The sequence below is a fragment of the Pichia membranifaciens genome (genome assembly GCF_001661235.1).
Source record: "Pichia membranifaciens NRRL Y-2026 unplaced genomic scaffold PICMEscaffold_2, whole genome shotgun sequence".
Lineage (NCBI taxonomy): Eukaryota > Fungi > Ascomycota > Pichiomycetes > Pichiales > Pichiaceae > Pichia > Pichia membranifaciens.
The window spans coordinates 1,172,593-1,192,936 of NW_017566983.1; the positions used below are offsets into that span (position 1 = coordinate 1,172,593).

The following is a 20,344-nucleotide window of genomic DNA, read 5'->3' on the forward strand; positions in this document are numbered from 1 at the left end:
TTCTTGGTTGCTAAAGTACATGCCTTAAGAGGTATTATGCATTTTGTCTAAGTAATATGCGGAAACCTCATCATTAAAGATATTTTATAGACATCTATAGCATGCTCTGACCTTGAGATTAAGCTCAAATGAATGAGTGATGGGAAACGTCGGTTATTGATCTATCATGTTCAGTTGTGGGGTTTGGTACATAAAACGAATGCTAACTTGAATTTGTTACAGGTCAAATAGGTAAATCCGTCAGCTTCATGTTTGTTATCATTTCGCGGCAGCGAGTCGAACGATCATTTTAGGAAGGTCTACTGGAAACACTTCTCGGAGTTCACGGAACAACAGGTTCTGACAATTCGGTAAAACGCATCAGGGAGAATATATCATGGGTTCTGGTACAACAAGTGGGTCTCAAGATCGGCAGTCTAGTGTGAGAAGAGCATTTAGATCTCTTTCCCAAGTTTTGGGAATTTCAAGTTCTCAATTTGAGGCGCAAAAAATTGTGTCCTATCAAGACGGGAAATTTGTCGTAGACAATGAGGAATTGATGGAAGTACTAGAGAACGGCACTACGGGTGATAAAGTGAGTGCGCTGAAGCTGCTAAGAGATGAGATGGTTAATATAACATGCGAAGAAAGATTCAGCTTATGGAAATCAGTCAAAGCAAAAATAAATTTGAAGAAAGAGGGAGTTGTTAGGACGGAGGCTCTTAAGGTTTTACAAGAGCTTCTCAATTTTAGTGAGCTTCCCAAAACTAATGGAATGGAATTTTACATTGACATTTGTGAAAGTGTCAACTTTATGGGGATTGATAGGGATATGAAGATTTTTTTGGTGTGTTTCCATGAGTTACTCAGGTTTGCTAATATAACTTCTTTTGAGAAGTACACTGATCACCCTCTGAACGACTTTTTGATTAAATTGCACAAGCAGATATTGATGTATCGTTCAGAAGAGTTGGATGTTCTTATTGTTTCCTTAATTTCCGAATGTATTGAAATTGATAGACATTTATTCACTTCGGACGATCTACAAGATTTACTCAATACTGTAATTGATATGAGTATTAAAACAAAAAATATGTTGGAGCTCAAATCATTTTTAGATTTCTTTGATAGTTACCTTCTTACAGGCTACAAATACGAAGAGGAGCTTTACACTATATTTTCCATTCTTGGCTGTGCTAATGGATTAGAAGAGCTTGAAACTTCAGGGAGATGTGAACTACTTATGGACCGTATTTTGGTTGATGATCTGTCTTCGAAAGTACCATTTACTCTTTGTGACGTGATTATCGCTAGATTTGATACTCAACAAAGGCATAGAAGTGGAAATAGACCAATAATAGGCTGTTTGAGGCTTTTGTCGTATACTTTGAAGTATTTTGATGAAGAATCGAGGGGTGGAAAAGCGATTACTTCCTTTTTTGAACATCATTTGAATTATCTTTTCCAGGCTCTCATAACGGTTTCCGAAAGAACTGATGAAGCAATATCAATTGAGGTCCTCAAATTAATTGATGAGGTGTTAGAAAAGCCATTCATGCTGAGCGGATACTACAAATATTTCATTGAAAGAAACGAATTTTGGAAATTACTTCAACTACTAAACTGGCGAAATAAACAGCCAATATCGTCCAGCTATAAAGATGTTCTAAATGAGCTTTTTAATAAATTACAAAATTTTGATCTTAATAGCTTTTATGTATCACGCTTGATTGAATATTTGGAAGAAAATTATCAAATCTTAAGCAGCTACAATATTTCCTACGCTCTGAACTATTACTCCAAAAATCTGGTTTGTGTTTGTGGTGCATTAAACTGGAAACAAAAATGTGAAACCATCGTTGAAAAATACTATTCAACCACACCATCAGACGTTTTAAAAGTCCTTAAAAATTCCTTCTTATATTGTATTCCATTGAAAATTGATCAGCCATCCCTGGACTTCTATATCAATATCCTCTGCTATGTTTGTGTGCTTGGATTGAATTTCAAGCTAGAAGATGACGTTTTAGAGCCACTCACAGACGTGATCTTGAAGCTAGATGATCAAATGCTCGAAAAAGTTGTTGATGATTATTTAATGGAAATCCAAAGTTTTACTGATTTAAACAAGGAAATTATAGCTAAGACATTGATTCTTGCAACCCTAAAATTTGCTGACAACAAAAAGCTGTCCGGAAAAGCTTATATATTATTGAACTCTGTAGTGAAAATCACAAAGCTCTCAGCAGCTCATGAGAGTTTAAAACTTTTCAATCTGGCAATTCTTCTGCTAACTCGGATAAGGGCTCGCAATGAAGCCTCAAAGAAACATTTTTACATTTATGAGATCAAAAGTGAAGATGTTAGGAATGAGTTTTTTTTGAGCAGGAATGAGAAATCGGAAACTGAAGAAAATAACAAGGATATTGATGTGAAGTTAAAGCAACTCCTTGATGCGCAACTTTCAGATCCTCGATTTGAGCATATTTTGTCTCAGTATTTCTTTGATGGGAAAACAAAAGAATTTGATACAGAAATAGATCCCAAAATCTTGCTAGATTTGTACACTGATATTTTGCGAAATACTACCAGCTGGGAATTTTATCTTCTTGTAGTAAAGCATATCAGATATCAACTTTTGAATTATGACCTTTTCAGGCAAATCTGTAATGAATCCATCATAGAACTTACAAATTTACTCACTCAGCAGATGCAATTTATCTATACTTTCAAATTTGAAAGGCCACATTGGCTCCAAACAAAACACATCCGTATTGCCATTGTTGAAGTTTTGTATGGGATATATCCATACAAAGAAACGATTCCTTTGCGGCAAAGCGAAGACTTGATTAGATCTGTAGCTCTTGATTTTCATTTTTTTGACATTATCAGAACACCTTTTCTGAATTACCTTCATTGCTGCATGTTTGAGTCCCCGAAATTAATGAGGCATTTCGTTTACCCGATATTGAAGATGATTCAAGATGACCTTTCAAAGCCTGAGACATTGTTCTCAAGCTTGGGGTTCGTCCTTGATTTGTATGAGCTTTCCGATTGTTATAAGCTGAAGCAAAAAGAAATTAAGATTATTCAAGATGTTCTGAGTAGAGTTATAAACTACAACATTGAGAGGCACGATTTAATTAATAAAGAGATTAAACTTTCTAAGGTTCTTGCTGGTTTGATCCTTAAAACTTTTGGTTCTGCAGATGAAAATGGTGTGGAGCCAATGGTAACACAAAAGATGAGAATTCTATTCACGCATCTTGTCTGTGGGAGGGCAGGAAAGGAGGAAGAACTGTTTGCAAGAATGGTCCAATGTTGCAAAGACAAGGACTCATTGGCCGGCTCTGTCGTTGACCTTGACAAAATTGAAGTTTCTGCTGCTGTATGCGGGGTTGGAACGGATGCCTACTGCTGTATCTCCACGGGAAAAGACAAGATTGAGGTGGTATTGGTGGAACAGCAACTGAGTCCCCAGCTGGTTGACGAGAGCATGGGCAAGAAGATTCTGATTACGACTGTTGACGAGAATCGAGACTATTTCACCGTTTCGAGCTACGGGTTTGAGTACATCAAGTTGGGAAGTGTTTTTGTCGGACGCAACAACATAGTTCAGTTTGTCAAGGTTCTCATTGAGCTCTGTTCCGTTTCGGCGTTGGTGTAGGAGAAATTGTTTCCATGTTGCATTGCTTTCCCATTTGGGGTTTCCAGCTATATATATACATAGATACTTGTTGTAAATAAATAAACAAACAAAACATAAAATGAAGGGAAAAGCAGTATGGCTTCATCATTTCTTCTTCTCTTCTCTCTTGGAGTAGATCATGGCGGTGAAGGGTTCTTCAATCAACAAGATGATCTGGTACATGGTGTACACCAAGGCGGTGGCAAAAAGGCCGGCCGGCTTACCGTAGAACAAGGCGGTACCGAGGAAGCAAAGGGTGGAGCCATCGTACATAGGGTTGTCGCAGATGTTGAAAGGGAAGTCGACGATTCTGTCGTCAAACAAAAAGCCAAAGTGGTCTCCGAGGTAGGTACCGACAATGCCCAACTTGTACATGGAGCCCAAGACCAAAGTGGAGCCGTACGCGAACGAGGACAAGCCGATAAGCTTGCATGGGGCGTTGTCAAGGTACGGCGACGTGGCCTGCTCCGAGATTGCTGCTCTGTAGATCTCGTCCCTGAACAAGCCCAAGGTGAACACGGTCAGCGAGAAAACGTAGACGGCCAGCTTCTTCGAGCCGAAGAAGAGCGTTGACAACGCCTTGGTGTAGTACTCCACCCTGGCCCCGAAGTTCCAGTAGAGCGGGTTAAAGATAATAAAGAACAAGGAAGCTGTGGGAAGACGGACCCGAAGGGCCCCGAGGGGGTGTTAGTCGTCATGCTCGGATTTTGACAGCCGGTGCCTTCATCGCCCGGCATCGCCGTGTCTGTCTCTGCGGCCCCGCACGAACCCCCATCTCCGGAGAAAACATAATTCCGGGGGGGATCGTCGCCTTGGTGGCGGGGGCGGGGAGTTTATGCTGGAGGTTGCTGGCTAAGCTCTGCCCTCCAGAGGAGAGTAAACACCAACCAGCCTTCCAGCAAGCAGCAGTAGCAGCAAGTCGTGTATGCACCCGCAATGTCTGCCGCCGCCGGAACGGATACGTACTTTGAAACTTCTTATCGTTGAAGTCGATATCGCTGTACAAGTCGAGAGCAATCTGTTGAAGACCCATGGTGTGTGTTGTGTGGTTGAAGTATGTGTGTGTAACCGGTAGCAGCACACCAGCAGGCCGTAGATCAAAGCCGAGCTGGGCAGAGCAGAACTCCCTGCTGAGCCGGCCTGGCCCCTCCTTTTATGGCAGCCCCTCCGGCCCTGTCTCGGGCGCCGAGCCACAATCACATGCACACGACAGCCCCGCCGTTGCGGCACACGACGCCGGAGCATGTGAAGATGAGGGAGGGGCCGGACGGGAATAGGGTCTGGCCCGGCCCGGGGGAAGGACATGTGAAACACAGACGGAGCGGTGGACGGTGATGCTTGATCTACAGAGGTACACAGGTAGGTAAATACTGAAGGGTGGAGGTGTTCAGCTGATGTTCTGCTCGGCAAGCCTCCGCTCGAGCTCGGCAAGCTCTCTCTCACGGGCCTCGATCTCCTCCCGCTTGAGGAGGAGGTCCTTCTGCACCCTCTCCTCGAAAGCACGCAGTCTCTCCTCCTCCTTGCGTATCTGCTCCTCCTTGAGCTGGATGTCGGTGTCGGTCTGGTTGTGGTCGAGGGTGTCGTTGGCGTAATCGCCGAGGCCGGTTTCCCGCGTGGTGGACTGGGAGATGTTTCTGCCGGCGGCGCCGGCAGAGAGGCTCGGGGTGCCGAGGTTGCTGGTGCTTGTGTTGGCGGTGTGGATGGAGTCGTTGACGTCGAGCCCGGGGCCGCTGGCGTCGCCCAAGGTCTTTGTTCTGTAGTTCTCGTAGAGGACCTCGTGCGTGAAGTCTTTGAACTCGTTGAGGTGGGTGATGAGGAGGGTGTTTTTCAACGTGGCGACGTCACTGATGTCGTTGTCGAAGATGTCGACGGTGCCCCAGGGGTACTTTCTGATTCTCTTGATTTCTCCTGTGACGGGGTCCTTCGTCGTGGCGTTGGAGCCCATCACGGCAAAAGGAATCGCCCTCTGAAGGTACTTGTTGAGCTCCGCGGTGTCGTCGTCGAGGTTGTCGTCGTAGGAGAAGTACTCGTTGTTGAAGTCGAAGACTGGGAGCTTGTAGTGCTCGATGTCCTCCGCCACCAACCGCTTGTTCAGCTTCAGCTCCTCCACGGTGAGCGAGTCCGCCTTGCTGATGCAGGGCAGAATGTTCACGTAGTCGCCCAACTGCCTGATGATCTCAACGTCGATCTCCTTGAGTCCGTGCCCGGTTGGCGCAACGAAGTAGAGGCACACGTGGATCCGCCCGTCCTTGAACCGCGGGTTTCTTCTCAACCGGGATTCCTCAACAAGAATTTCGTCAAACTGGTACTTTATGTAGTCCTTGATGATTTTGAACGACACGTTGTTGTCGATAGAGTCGCCAAAACCTGGGGTGTCGATGATGTTCAGACTGATTTTCACCCCCTCGTTGTCCTCCAGCTCAACGTTCGACTTCCGCAGCTGCAGCTCCCTGTCGGGGTACGACAGCTCCTCCGGTGAGTACAGACTCACCGTCGACGACGAGTCGACAATCGGCTGGTCGCAGAGCGTGTTGATGAACGTCGACCTGCCGCTTCCCGACTGGCCAATCACCATGATGGTGAAGTTCAAGGATTTTTTCAGGATCTTCTTTTTTCTCAACTGTTAAAAAAGAGGGCCAAAACTGGACAAATGCCAGCATTGCAGTGCCTCCCCTCTTGTGTGTTAGTATAATTGTTCAAGCAAGAGAAAAGCTGGAAGTTCGAGTCTCTAAGCTCGCCAACGTGTGTACATACAGCAGATGAGCTCTCAATAACTGTGACCATTGTGATTAATCTATCCTCTATGTCTCTGTCGTGACGCTATCTATATCCAAAACAGCTCTTGTCTGTCTCTCTCTCGATGTCCCCAGACCTGAACCGCTCTCTTCCATCTCTGTTTACCGCACGCATCTTCGTGCCAGATCACCATCCCCAACTCGGCTTCACACACGTCGCAGACAGGTAACGTTCCGCACTGGGAAAAACAGCAAACGCGCGAAACGTGTCTCAGTCCACACAAACAAACACCGTCCGGCCTGGGCCCTTAACGGGGGTCGGGCCTGTCGCGTCAGTCAGTACGGAGGAGAGAGAGTAGAGAGAATGGAGAGAACAGACGAGAGGCCAAAGAGGCAAGAGGGCTTCTGGCGTGTCTGGTAGGGAAAGGTGAAAGCCAGATAATGGTCACAGGGCAGTTATTGCATATACGTGGCACAGCAACGCCGTGTGGCTAAGTGCGGGAAGCAAGAATCTCGATGTAGCTTGTTACGTAAGCATACACTGAAATCTATTTGAGATGATGACAGACTTTTTTGGTCCGAAATGAATAATCAAGGAAACCCACAAAAATATTTCAAGAAAAAAAGGATTATACAGTACTCTTGTTGTGTGTATTACGGTACATTAAATAAAAGCATGTGGTTGCCTCCTTGGCCAAGTGGTAAGGCGTCGCACTCGTAATGCGAAGATCGTTGGTTCAATTCCGACAGGAGGCACAAAATTCATAATTTTTTGAAGCAGAAGAATTTTTTGCGAGTGTGCGTTTGCATGCACAAGCCATTAGTATGTGCTTTTCTCTGTCTTTGCATGGATTAATAGTTGTAATTAGTTATTAAGTAGACTATGTATTTTATAGAAAATAACAGTTATCGTAGAAAATATAGTAAATTTTTAAAAAGACTCGTTATATAAAATTATATTTCGTTTTTCAGTATGAAACCCGACCGGCCTTCATCTTTCAAACACTAAGCAGCATCTATTCCCCAATAATTTGCAGCCTAGCACCTGGAGGAAGAAAGGTTTCCAGTGATTGATTTCATATTTATTTCAACTTTAGAATTCAACACCCATAACCATGGCCAAAATTGCCATTCTAACAAACAAGCCGTACCTCATTTGTCTGAAGTATGCAGCTCTTTGGTCAAAGTCAACTTCTTCCTTGATTTCGTCAACTCTAGGAAGTGGATGCATCACACACATGTGCTGCTTAGCATCCTTCAACACTTTGTTGCTGATGACATAAGTGCCCTTCAATCTTTCGTATTGTGCCAAGTCCTTGAATCTTTCTTGTTGTATTCTAGTACAGTACAGAACATCGGACTTAGCGATAATCTCGGTGGTCAATTCGGTACTTTCACCAACCAACATACCTTCTTCCTTCAACATGTCTCTTAGGTTAGATGGCAATCTCAACTCTTCCGGTGAAACCAAGTAGATTTTAACTTGGTATTGTTTCAACAACTTACAGAGAGAATGAACCGGTCTACCATATTTCAAGTCACCCATGAATGTAACAGTGATACCGTTGACAGTACCTAGCTCTTCTCTAATGGTGAACAAATCTAACAAAGCTTGTGTTGGGTGTTCTCTGGAACCGTTACCACCGTTAATAACAGGAACTGGTGAATACTTGTCGGCAATGTCGGCAGAATCTTCACTAGGGTGTCTCAAAACGATTGCGTCAGAATAACATGCCATTGTTCTAATGGTATCTTGCAAGGTTTCTCCCTTCTTGACAGATGAACCTTGCTCAGAGATTGAAACAACTCTACCTCCCAATCTTTGCATAGCAGCATTGAAAGACGATGCAGTTCTAGTCGAAGGTTCAAAGAAAGCATTAGTCAAAACTCTGCCCTTCAAGATATCTAAAACACCTTCTCTTTCAACAGCCAATCTCATTTCTTGTGCAACAGTAAACAATGCGTGTAAATCACGTCTATTGATTTGGCTGACAGAAAGAATGTTCTTTCTCAAGAATGGGTTGTGACCTTTGATGTATGTAGATATAGCGTTTGGTGGAGATAATTCTCTTGGTGGCTTGGAAGAAACCAAATCTGCACCACTTGGAGCATCTTCGTCCTCACCATCCTTCAAAGAGTCAATCAATGAGTGTCTTCTGGTAACATCAAAAGAGAATCTGGAGCCTCTTCTGAGATTTGGAGACATAACACCCAATGGAGCAGGTGATGACATTTCAATAGCTGATTCGTTCGCAATAGAAGATGTATGTTGAGCAATACTTTCTTTACCTAAAGCTTCTTGAACAACAAATGCACCTTCCAAACAAACAGTTTGATCGTTCATGTAAACTCTTTCAACTGAACCAGTGTCATTCTTTACAGGACTCCATGATTCAATATGAGATTTTAAGGTAGATGCCTTTCTGTCAACGTTAATATCAATGTAAGATTCCGATTCACTCAAACCAAGTATCTTGATTGGGTTTTCATGCAACTTTGTGACAATATTAGCAACAGTTAACTTGCCTTCGGTAACAGCAGACATCAATAATGGAATAGAATCAGCAAAACCAAAACCGGCACTGACTGGCTTCTTCAAAAATTCAGCCAACTTGTATGGAGTTGCACCGACGGATAAACAATCAATGGATTCCAAGTTGTCCCATAATGCCTTTTGGTCTTCCTTAGTTGGTAAGAATGTTGCCCCTGGATAGTCAGCCTGAGAGAAAAACAATGAGAAAATAGCAACATCGCAAGTAACATTCAAATTCTTTTGTTTTGACATAGAAATCAAAGCCAGATCATCTCTGCCAGTAACATTTGTAACATGAATCTTAGAGTTGAACAATGAAGCCAACAATAACAGTGAGGCAAGAGAAGTAGCCTTAGCATTGACAATGATTGGCTTGTTTGTTGGCCAAACACCAAAGTGAGATGCTAAACTTGGAATCACACTTGGGTCAAAATCTTCAGCATTGATGTAAAGAGCAGAAGTCAATGCACTAACTTGTTGAAGATGTGGAGCATTGGTCTCAGTTGCAGCAACAAACAATGAGTAATCAGAGTATGCATTTCCGTAAATGACTTCTGTAGCTCTGGTTAAAGTTCTAGCATCGACAACTGAAGAACCTTCAGCAGTAATTGGCATGATAGAGTTGAAAACAAAACCTGCAGCTAAAGATGCCTTAGTAGTTTCTTCAAAGACTGCAGCACCCGCTTCACCTAATGTAGGGACAAAGGTACCAATTGAAACTAAACCAGGTAACTGAATAGTAGTGTGTGAAGTTTGAGCATCGATATTATCAACTTCTAATGGTTCATTTCTAGCAATTGCTTCGATCAAAAGCTTAGCACACTTAACGTTTGTGACCAATGGAACGGCGTAATCGACGGCCATTCTTCTAGTTCTATAACCCTTGGAAACATAAGATGATGGTCTTCTAAATCTGTTAGCAGATGGCAAGTTGATGTATAAGTCAATCAAGTTGTTGGCTAAATGTTGAGTTAGAGAGTATTCCGCCTTTTGATCCTCTTCTTCTTCATTCAACAATTCCAAATATTTGACAGGAATACCGTGCTCTTGGATGAAATCCGCAGTACCGGCCGTGGCAAATAATGAGTAACCCAATTGAGACATTTTTCTGATAGAAGGAAGTAATTCCTGTTTTTCCTTGAAAGAACCAATGGATAACAAAATGTTTTTCTTTGGCAATTGGAAACCAGTAGAAACCAAAGACTTTAAGTATGCTTCATACTTATTGTGACCGAAACAAGCAACTTCACCAGTTGATGCCATTTCAACACCTAAAACTGGATCAGCACCAGATAAACGAGAGAATGAGAATTGTGGAACCTTAACAGCACAATAATCATCTGGGAGTTTTTGGGTTGGGTATGGAGTAACCGGAAGATCCATGATTGCTTTAGTAGCCATTTCAATCATATTTGTACCAACAACCTTAGAGTTGAATGGGAATGATCTTGAGGCTCTAACATTACATTCAATAACCTTGATTTCATTGTTCTTAGCAATAAATTGAATATTGAAAGGACCGGTAACATCAAGAGCTTTACCAATCTTAGCAGTAGCCTCAACAATTCTCTTCACAGTTTCAGGAGCTAAATCTTGTGGTGGCACAATTAATGTTGCATCACCAGAGTGAACACCAGCGTTTTCAACGTGTTCAGCAACAACGTGCATGATCAATTTACCATCCTTGGCAACAGCATCCATCTCAATTTCCTTTGCGTTTTCAATATACTTGGTGATAACAACAGGATAGTCAGGTGAAACTTCCACAGCTTGAGATAAGTAGGAAGCTAAATCATCTCTAGAGTAAACAGTGTTCATGGCAGCACCAGATAACACGTAAGATGGTCTAACCAAAACTGGGTAAGAAACCTTTTCTGCGAATGCTTCAGCTTCGTCAATGGAAGTTAATTCCTTCCAAGCAGGCTGATCGACACCAATGTTGTCTAACATTCTAGAGAACTTATATCTGTTTTCAGCAGAGTCAATCATAGCTGGTGAAGTACCTAGAACCTTCAAGTTTTGTCTTTGTAATTGTAGAGCAATGTTGTTGGATGTTTGACCACCCATCGACACAATGACACCAGCGGAGTTTTCGATTTCATAAATATCTAGAACTCTTTCAAGATTAATAGTTTCGAAATATAATCTATCAGCCTCATCATAATCGGTAGAAACCGTTTCTGGGTTGTAGTTGACCATGACAGTTTTCAAACCTTGTTGTCTCAAAGTTCTGATTGCAGTAACAGCACACCAATCGAATTCCACTGATGAACCAATTCTGTAAACACCTGAACCCAAAACCATAACACCGTGATCATTGAAATCAACATCTGAATCTTGACCATTGTATGTAATGTACAAGTAGTTAGTGAAAGCTGGGAATTCTGCAGCAACCGTATCAATTTGTTTAACAACAGGAATGATACCCGCATCTTTTCTCAATCTTCTGATAGCAACTTCGTTGGAGTTCAAAAACTTAGCAACTTGTCTATCTTCAAAACCTAATTGCTTGGCTTCCTTCAATACTCTAATTGGTAAGTTCTCCTTGGTACCGAAAGAAGAGATGTATTCACCAAATTTGGTTAAGCCGTACAACTTACCCAAAAACCATCTGTCAATGTTAGTCATTTGGTGAATTTTTTCGACAGTGTAGCCATTGGCCATAGCGTTTGCAATCGCAAAAAGTCTTTGGTCAGAAGGAGTTTGTAGCTCGCTATCAATGTCAATGCTCATCAACGCTTCAGTGGAGTTGAAACCTAAGTTTTGGTAATCAGTGGATCTGATAGCCTTTTGAATTGCTTCTTCGAAAGTTCTACCAATACTCATGACTTCACCAACAGATTTCATAGATGAGGAAAGCAAGTTTGAAACTCTGGTAAACTTCTTCAAATCCCACCTTGGAATCTTGACAACACAGTAATCTAATGAAGGTTCAAAGCAAGCGCAAGTAACCTTAGTAACAGAGTTCTTGATTTCGTTCAATGGGATGTTCAAACCCAACTTAGCAGCGGTATAAGCCAATGGATAACCAGTTGCCTTGGAGGCTAGAGCCGAAGATCTAGACAATCTAGCATTAACCTCAATAATGCAGTATTCCTTAGAATGTGGGTTCAATGCATATTGAATGTTACATTCACCAACAACACCCAAATGTCTGATAACATTGACAGCAGTCGTTCTTAGCATATTGTAATCCTCATCAGACAAAGTTTGAGAAGGTGCAACGACAATGGAGTCACCAGTATGAATACCAAGAGGATCAAAATTTTCCATATTACAGACAGTGATACAGTTGTCGTATGCGTCACGCACAACTTCATATTCAACTTCCTTCCAACCTTTCATTGATCTTTCAACTAAAACTTGAGGAGAAGCAGCAAAAGCTTTGTTACAAAGTTCAACCAGCTCTTCTTCGTTGTCAGCAAAACCTGAACCTAAACCTCCCAATGCGTAGGCAGCTCTGACAATAACTGGGAAGCCAATTCTTTGGACAGCTGCTAGAGCTTCCTCGATATTGGAAGCGGTTTCGGATTTGGCACATTTCTCGTTGATTTCGTCCATTGCTCTTGCAAAGAGTTCTCTATCCTCAGTAGTAATGACAGTATCAATTGGAGTACCAAGGACCTTGACTCCCAAAGATTCGAACTCATCCTTTAACTTGATACCAACATTCAAAGCGGTTTGACCACCAAAAGTACAGTAAATTGCATCAGGTCTCTCATGCTTGATGATTTTTCTTACAAATTCAGGAGTGACAGGTAAAAAGTAGACCTTGTCCGCAAGACCCTTAGAAGTTTGGATAGTTGCAATATTTGGATTAACTAGAATGGTGTAAATACCTTCTTCCTTCAATGCCTTAATAGCTTGGGAACCAGAGTAGTCAAATTCACCAGCCTGACCAATAGATAAACCACCGGAACCCAAAATAAGCACCTTCTTAGGGTTGAGTCTTGGATATAATTTTTCATTTTCTTCCTTCTTACCACCCGGGAATTCAACAGCCTTCAACGCTTTAGAGGTCTTAAAATCAATAACAGACTGGATGAAAGTGTCAAATAAGAATTCGGTATCTCTTGGGCCTGGGGTTGATTCAGGGTGGAATTGAACAGAGAAAAATGGCTTTTCAGTGTTGTAAATACCTTCATTCGACCCATCGTTGGCATTCACAAACAATTCTTTCCAGCCAGGTTGTAAAGTTTTGACATCGACAGCATAACCGTGATTTTGAGAGGTGATGTAACATCTACCAGAAACAGTAGAAGTACATGGGATATTATGACCTCTGTTACCAAATTTCAATTTCAAAGTAGAGGCTCCTGAAGCTCTAGCCATCAACTGGTGACCTAAACAGATACCAAAAATTGGGGTTTTGGCTTCATCAAGAGATTTTCTTAATCTCTCAACAACGTCGGTCATAACGGAAGGATCACCTGGACCGTTAGAAATAAACAGACCATCATACTCTTCCTTGGTAAAATCGTAGTCCCAAGGAACAACCTTTAAGGAGACACCTCTGTTAACGAAGCATCTGATTTGGTTGTATTTCATACCGACATCGACGGCAACGATTCTGAGGACCTTTCCATCAGGACCCAACTTGGCCAATTCCTTTGGTGGGTCATAGATTACAGGCTGCTTGGTGGAAACCTTGGCAACAAGATTCTCAACATTTGGATCGATCCATTGAGGGATTTCAAAGTTTTTCTTCCACTCAGAGTCCTTCAATCCTACTTCGACGTTGACTGAGTCCTTTAGGAAACAGAATCTACCAAGAGTTGAACCCTTTTCTCTCAATCTCTTGGTTAGGGATCTGGTATCCACACCGTAGATTGCTGGAATATTTTGTTCTTTCAACCACTGGCCCAAAGAGGATGTGGCCAAGTAGTGAGAGTAGTCTTCAGTGTAGTGAGCAACTACCAAACCTGCAATGTGGATTTTGTTTGATTCAAAGTATTTTGGAAGAGATTTGACAACATCGTCCATTAACTTTCTATCAGGGACACCATAGTTACCCACGAGAGGATAAGTTATGACTAAAATTTGTCCTTCGTAGGAAGGATCGGTGATGGATTCTGGGTATCCGACCATACCGGTCTGGAAAACCAACTCACCGGCAGCTGGGACCTCTGCACCGAAGCAGTAACCCTGGATTGCAATGCCATCTTGTGTTTCTAGAGTAACCAACTTGGTACCATGCTTTTCAAACGATGGGGAAATAGGGTTGTGAAAGGTCATAGTTGATTGATTACTTGTGGATTCAAACTTACAATTAAAACCTATTTTTTTAGTAAGATGTTAACGTGTCTAACAAACTGAAGCTGTGAATATTTTTTTAAAAAAATAGTAGAAAAAATCGCTGCAAGATTGACCAAAAAAATTAAAAGGAAATTTTTGTTAGAATGATGCAAAAAAGGAACGGCGTCGTTATCGGTACAATTTACAGGTATTACAGTCATCTCGTTCCAACTCGAAAAAGACGATAAGGTCACAGGGTGGAGCCATTGCCACCATACAGCCGATCTCTATGACTTATCTTCCTTCTCCAATGAAAACAGACAACTAAAACACCTGTAACTGCAAGATAAAACAACTGAGAAAAAACCATTGATGGCACATACCTTTATTGAGTTCTGATGTCAGAAAAACCTAATAAAAAGTAATATTTTTTGTGTTTTTTTTGCAAGTTAAGAAATGGAAAAATTCAAGCGTATGGGGGTTTGTTTGAATTTTTGCTGCTGGAGAAAATGTTTTTTCTTTAGCTGAGATTAGATCAGGAGTCTGTTCTGGAGAAGGAAGAGAAGAAAGGAGAAATGGTAGAAATGAAGAAAAATACTACAAGAAGACGGAAAAGAATGATAATGTTAAAAAATGCCCGAAAGACACTGGAAAGAAAGGGAGGAAGATGGCGGTATTCTGGATCCACACCGTCTGCTAGTAACGGGGACCCGTCGCCTTATATAGCAAACAACCTTTCTAGGCGGAGGAAAAAAATTTTCACTTTGTTTCATGCGCGAGAGTCAAAATTTTTCACTGTGCGTGGAAGAAAGATGAACTCATCACACGTACATACAACAAAACGATGATGTTGTAGTGGGTGCAGGTGCTTGCGTCTGGAACAGCCCTGTGAGAGCCAATAGCGCAATGTTTATGCTGTGGCGGGTGTAGAAGAGTCAGTACGGCTTTGGTGACTTCTGGCAACAACAGAATGGAGGGGAGAGGGAAAAACCGTGGGTTTTTGATTTCTCTGCGTAACTCCGGAAAACGGGTTGTAGGAAAAAAAGAAACCCTTGCCGAGACGTTTTGTTAGAGAGGGGTTGAATGCAAAAAGAGGTTTTTATCACATTTGCTATCGGAGTCGATGGTATTGTGGACCGAACTGCACACATGGAAAAGGAAGATCTCTTATCACAGAGCCGACACCCTCTTATCTATACAATTGCTTATCAGTGACAGCTTGGATCACCAAGCTGTCATCGGACAAGTAAATAAAGTAAAGTTACCGACAGTGAAGCAATATGGGCCGAAACCAACAGTGCTAATTTTGTCAGAACACAATAAAAGAATAAATAAAGAAAAAAGGTTAAATCCCATCAGGGAATTTATTTAAATGGACGAGTTGGGAGTTGAACCCAAGACCTTTCGCATGCTAAGCGAACGCGCTACCAACTACGCCACACGCCCAATTATTGTAAGTCCAATAACTTGCTGCACTATACTGAACAAATCTAAAAGATCAATATAGGGTGATTTTTCTGGTTGACAGAGCCTAGTTCAGCAAACTAATTAAAGTAAGTTGTTAAACATTGATTAGTTTAAAATAAGAGCAATAAATAAAAAAAGACCGCTATCAAAGTAGTTTAACTCCAGGCATCTGGACCAAAATATCCTTTGGCAGGTAAACCCTTCCATGGCGTCCCCTTGCCATCGGCGGTATTATTGAAAACTTCATTCCCCCACCAGTTAATAGAGGCCCCAGGGTATTGTAAACAAAAGAAAATTATGATTCCGGACAAAGCAAGACCGACGTCCAAAGCACACGAAAGCACAAAGTTGTATTTCAACCACCAATTACCCCATCTCCTCTTAATCACGTAATTGAAAAGGAATCCAACAACAAACGCCGATGTATAGTTTAGACCTGTTGCTGGTGGATAGTTACCCAAAGCTCCAAAAAACACAACCATATTAATTTGCTTGAGATACTTATTTCTTGGGAAGTACTTCTGCAGGGCCCAAACAATAATTGTGCAGACAGCCCCGATCCAAAAAAAGTGTAAAAATCCGGAATATATTTTGCCAACAGATATCAACCGCTTGGGGCCAACCAACCCCCATATAACAGAAGCCGCAAAGTTCGTGGTACCTTGAGGACACGTGAAGTGATCTTTTTGGCCGGGTGTACAAATATCCTCAATGTTGTCTAACATGAAGATTAAAATACCAACTTGAACTAGTGCACCAATAATACAGGATATGAACTGTGCCCAAAAGACAGTCCTTTTTGGGACCTTCATATAGTAGGAAAGTTTCATATCTTGTGAAAACGCAACGGCTTGTGAAATACCAGTATATGCGTAAAACTTCCAAGCTAACGAAACAATGGGCTTTGGTGGGTCAATGGTATAGCCCGCCAAAATTTGACCTAAAACAGTCATACAGTTTGTGTTGATGTTAGTCCTTGCGTAAACTATTCCAACTGGTAGGATAAAGACGATAACCATGAGTAAAGCAATTGTGATAGCCCACACCGGCCATTTGCTGTCGTATTTCTCCATGGTAATGATAGTAACAACATAAACCAAAACAGTCAGTAGGATGTACCACCATTTTGGGACAGGCTTATACTTTTCCATGGCTCTCACATGAACATCCTTCTTCAAGTTTCCCTTGAAAGCTGCAACAATGTTAGTTCCATACTCCAAAACCGTGAAAACAACCGATGATGACAAAACAGCATACGAAAGACCATACCCAATAGCATATGTAATTGATAAAAATGGTGGAGAATAATTCTTGTAAGCTTCAAGATTCAAGGACATGGTTGCAGCATCGAGTACTCGTGAACCATTATACTCTTGACCCGTGTTGTCGTAAGCAGTTGATGATGACATTGGCAGATGTGCTGAGTACATGGTATTGGTATAGTACAGTGCCAATGGTAGAACGCCAAAAAATATGAACCAACCGGCAAGAGTCATAGCCTGGGAAGCAACTGGGATCAACAAAGGTGACCCGTTACCATAGGCAATCTGAGCCCAATCAAATGTGATTGGGCTAAATCCCAATCCTTGGATCTGGCCAAATAATTGGTTAACTACCACATTACCTGGAACAATCCAGCATATCCAGTTGAAGTAAGACAATGCTTGGAAGATAAAACCTGGGAAAAAATAGTAGACAAATGAACATGTGAAGCAAATGAGGAAAAACTTGAGTCTTGATATTCTCCAACCATTGGCAATAGGGTTGTGCTTACTGTGTAGCGAATCAAACATCGCAACGTTTGCCAATGTATTTGGCCAATAATTCATCGAATCTTTAACAAGAATCGAGTCCATGAGCCCTGCAACACCCAAACCAAATAACTGACATGTCAAGACCATCAAAATTTTATAGCCGGCTTTGGAAGGGACACCATAAATGTATTGCGCCTGGATAACATCGGTGGCCCAAGAAGAGGTGAAAGAGATGTTGGCCATGATAGTGATTAAAGTATGCTCCTTCTTATTGAATTTCCTATCCGGATTTATGACCAATTTGCCTAACTTCCCGCAATTGATAGTCCAAAGAGGCAAAACTGAGGCTAAGAGTTGTCCACAGGGGAAAGCGATCAACTCAGCAACCAAAGAACTAATGGTGACACCGGGATAACGCATGGAAAAAAACTGGTTCACCCCAGAACCCACAATGGTAAACACAACACCAAGAAACCATGCTCTCAACGTATTGACCGGCAAGCTCACATCATCAGTGGTCTCAACAACAGCTCTAACCTCAGGTAACGGTGCGTTGTTCTGGTCGGGGTCCAAGATCTCGTCCGGGCCGTACTTTAAAAGCTCGTCCTCTTCTTCACCAACCTCCAGGCCTCCACGCTCTTCTTTACCAGAGCCGCTGTCATACTCTATATACCCCACACTAGAAGTATAATCTCCCTCTGCATTTGGCGTGCTAGTGCTAGTGGTGATGATAACACCATTTTTTTCCTTGTCCGTAAAACCAGTCATAGCAAATCAAGTAGTAGCAATTGATTGCCAGTACAGATTACTGAAGTTTTGTCAACCACTGCAGAATATGAAACTGAGAAGCGTTAAGGTAGAAAACACGAGATATTTATATCTCTTCGACGTCTGTGTCTTATCTGTGACGATCGGATAAGAAACCGTACTTTCAGCCCCAATCCTAGCGTGACATGCCGGCAGAGCTGCCGATATCATACAGTATCATTCGTCTGCCTGTGGCGGACTCTGATGGACTCGTACTGAAAAACAGGCCCCTTCACATCGGGTAGCTTTTGCCGAAGGAAAAATGGCCAATGAAAAACATCAATTTTTCCCGCATCAGCAATCGCTCAACAAAGGGAGCTCTATCCGATGAAGATTTGATGTTTCGAGGATGTGTACACAGATGAGGCACTCCGCCCCGATAGGTTACTGCATGGAGATGTCGCCGGCAGGCTTGAGGGTATGACTGCGAGACACCAAAATAAGCACAGCTGTATATAACGTAGTGCCCTTCTTTTCCCTGTTCCCAGCTTCAGGGAAGCGCTTTCCTGAAACGACTGCGATTTATCCCAGTACGAAGAAAGTACAGGAAAACAATAATGGATCCCGAGGAGCACGTCTTGATTATTGGGGCAGGCACTTTCGGCCTGTCCACCGCTCTGGAACTTTTGCGTGGAGGCCACAAGAACGTCACGCTTTTGGACGCGTACCCCGTGCCTTCGCCGCTTGCAGCGGGCAACGACGTGAACAAGATCTTCCAGTCAGTGGTAAGGTCGCAGTTTTACTCCGACTTGTCCAAGGAGAGTCTCAGAAAATGGAGAGACGATCCGGTATACCAGCCTGCGTACCACGAAACGGGCATAATTTACGGTGCCAGCATGGAAGAGTCGTACGCAGAGATATACAAGCAGTATGAAATGCTCCAGGAAGACAAAGACGACGACTCCGTGCTACTTGAAACCCCGGCTGACTTCCTCAGACTGGTTGGCCAATCCGGAGTCGAGTCGCTGTCTCTGGACAACACCCAGCCACGGTTTGATAAGTGGAAAGGGTACTACCAGAAGAAGAACTGCGGATGGACATATGCCAGTCTGGCGCTGGAGCGTGCGTCCATGGAGTGCATCCGGCTGGGTGCCAAAATGGTCACAGACAGTGCCCAAGAGCTGCTCTTTGACAAGAAAACACAGGCGTGTCTGGGGGTGAGGACGTACTCGGGGCTGGAGATACTGGCGGCGAAAACGGTGATCTGCGCAGGTGCAAACTCGGTCAAGCTGCTCGACTTCCACCGCCAGTTGTTGGCCAAGTGCTGGACCGTCGGCCACATCCGGCTCACGGACGCCGAAATTGGGCAACTGAAGGGCTCCCCCGTTGTCCTCAACATCGACAAGGGCTTTGTTTTTGAGCCAGATGCCTTTGGCGACCTGAAGTTTTGTAACGAGTTCCCCGGCTACATCAACATGGAAACCATCAAAGGCGCAGAGGGGGAGGTGTCCGTCCCCGTCTACAAAGATGCTATCCCGAAGGAGGCGGAGACCCAGATGAGAGACTTCCTGAGGGAGGTCCTGCCAAGGCTCTCCGACCGGGAGTTCAACGTGGCCAAGATATGCTGGTGCACTGACACCCCCGATCGCCACTTCTTGATCGACGAGCATCCGCAGCACACTGGGTTGATCCTCGGCACGGGCGACTCCGGACAGGGCTTCAAGTACATGCCCATCGTCGGTGAGTATATAGCTTCACTCACTCTGCATGGCAGAGACTCACTTCCTGAAGACAAGAAGGATGCCTGGCGCTGGAGACCCGAGACCGCTGTCCACCGGGATAACGGCGCTCTCCAGAACAGGTACGGCGGTTCGAACGCTGTTCTCGACCTCAAGGACGTAGCCGAATGGTCAAGGGCCGTCCTGCCAGCACTTTGATGGCCATATTTTCTAGTTGTAGTTCTCTCTACCTGTCTTTGTTCGAAGAATGTTTACCCCTATTTTGTCTTTCCCGGAGGATGACGAGCCGCACACGTTATCGCCCCGACGCCGCATTCCCGGCCGCATATCGCGATTGTAAGATTGCTCCTATGCTGGCATTTTTGATCAGATGGAACACAAGACGATAATGATGGGTCGGCTGATAAGGCCACAGATGCTGGAAATGCTGTCCTTTCCTCTTGCTATTGTGCTGTAGAGATCTCCAA

At 43.2% G+C, this 20,344-nt stretch overlaps 7 protein-coding genes and 2 non-coding genes across 9 annotated transcripts; 3 read left to right on the forward strand and 6 right to left on the reverse strand.

Moving 5' to 3' along the window:
• Window positions 1-376: 376 nt before the first annotated feature.
• PICMEDRAFT_76628 (hypothetical protein) lies at window positions 377-3,646 on the forward strand (the record flags this gene model as incomplete). The annotated part of the gene is made up of 1 exon (XM_019164950.1): window positions 377-3,646. One exon carries the CDS (start codon window positions 377-379, stop codon window positions 3,644-3,646), a length of 3,270 nt encoding a protein of 1,089 aa, XP_019018677.1.
• Window positions 3,647-3,772: 126 nt separating this feature from the next.
• PICMEDRAFT_71623 (hypothetical protein) lies at window positions 3,773-4,700 on the reverse strand (the record flags this gene model as incomplete). The annotated part of the gene is made up of 2 exons (XM_019163968.1): window positions 3,773-4,317; window positions 4,634-4,700. The coding sequence occupies 2 exons, from the start codon at window positions 4,698-4,700 to the stop codon at window positions 3,773-3,775; spliced, it is 612 nt and encodes a 203-aa protein (XP_019018678.1).
• Window positions 4,662-6,732, reverse strand: PICMEDRAFT_15496 (hypothetical protein). The gene is made up of 2 exons (XM_019160848.1): window positions 6,422-6,732; window positions 4,662-6,287 (listed from the first exon to the last, which is right to left on the reverse strand). The coding sequence occupies exon 2, from the start codon at window positions 6,240-6,242 to the stop codon at window positions 5,055-5,057; it is 1,188 nt and encodes a 395-aa protein (XP_019018679.1). The 5' UTR covers window positions 6,243-6,287; window positions 6,422-6,732; the 3' UTR covers window positions 4,662-5,054.
• PICMEDRAFT_15497 (hypothetical protein) lies at window positions 6,213-6,486 on the reverse strand. The gene has a single exon (XM_019160849.1). The coding sequence runs from the start codon at window positions 6,449-6,451 to the stop codon at window positions 6,284-6,286; it is 168 nt and encodes a 55-aa protein (XP_019018680.1). The 5' UTR covers window positions 6,452-6,486; the 3' UTR covers window positions 6,213-6,283.
• Window positions 6,733-7,086: 354 nt separating the features above from the next.
• On the forward strand, window positions 7,087-7,158 carry PICMEDRAFT_t43. The gene has a single exon. It is a non-coding gene; the product is annotated as a tRNA-Thr (tRNA).
• An 80-nt stretch (window positions 7,159-7,238) lies between these two features.
• PICMEDRAFT_15498 (hypothetical protein) lies at window positions 7,239-14,641 on the reverse strand. The gene is made up of 2 exons (XM_019160850.1): window positions 14,554-14,641; window positions 7,239-14,291 (listed from the first exon to the last, which is right to left on the reverse strand). Exon 2 carries the CDS (start codon window positions 14,168-14,170, stop codon window positions 7,496-7,498), a length of 6,675 nt encoding a protein of 2,224 aa, XP_019018681.1. The 5' UTR covers window positions 14,171-14,291; window positions 14,554-14,641; the 3' UTR covers window positions 7,239-7,495.
• A 902-nt stretch (window positions 14,642-15,543) lies between these two features.
• On the reverse strand, window positions 15,544-15,616 carry PICMEDRAFT_t74. The gene has a single exon. It is a non-coding gene; the product is annotated as a tRNA-Ala (tRNA).
• A 173-nt stretch (window positions 15,617-15,789) lies between these two features.
• PICMEDRAFT_15499 (hypothetical protein) lies at window positions 15,790-18,388 on the reverse strand (the record flags this gene model as incomplete). The annotated part of the gene is made up of 1 exon (XM_019160851.1): window positions 15,790-18,388. Exon 1 carries the CDS (start codon window positions 18,157-18,159, stop codon window positions 15,793-15,795), a length of 2,367 nt encoding a protein of 788 aa, XP_019018682.1. The 5' UTR covers window positions 18,160-18,388.
• Window positions 18,389-18,611: 223 nt separating this feature from the next.
• On the forward strand, window positions 18,612-20,135 carry PICMEDRAFT_15500 (hypothetical protein). The gene has a single exon (XM_019160853.1). It carries the CDS (start codon window positions 18,756-18,758, stop codon window positions 20,073-20,075), a length of 1,320 nt encoding a protein of 439 aa, XP_019018683.1. The 5' UTR covers window positions 18,612-18,755; the 3' UTR covers window positions 20,076-20,135.
• Window positions 20,136-20,344: the final 209 nt, after the last annotated feature.

Excerpts from the sequence above, each read along its gene's own strand:
- PICMEDRAFT_15498 (XM_019160850.1), bottom strand. The coding sequence starts at position 14,170 with ATGACCTTTCACAACCCTATTTCCCCATCGTTTGAAAAGCATGGTACC.
- PICMEDRAFT_15497 (XM_019160849.1), bottom strand. The coding sequence starts at position 6,451 with ATGGTCACAGTTATTGAGAGCTCATCTGCTGTATGTACACACGTTGGC.
- PICMEDRAFT_15496 (XM_019160848.1), bottom strand. The coding sequence starts at position 6,242 with ATGGTGATTGGCCAGTCGGGAAGCGGCAGGTCGACGTTCATCAACACG.
- PICMEDRAFT_15500 (XM_019160853.1), top strand. The coding sequence starts at position 18,756 with ATGGATCCCGAGGAGCACGTCTTGATTATTGGGGCAGGCACTTTCGGC.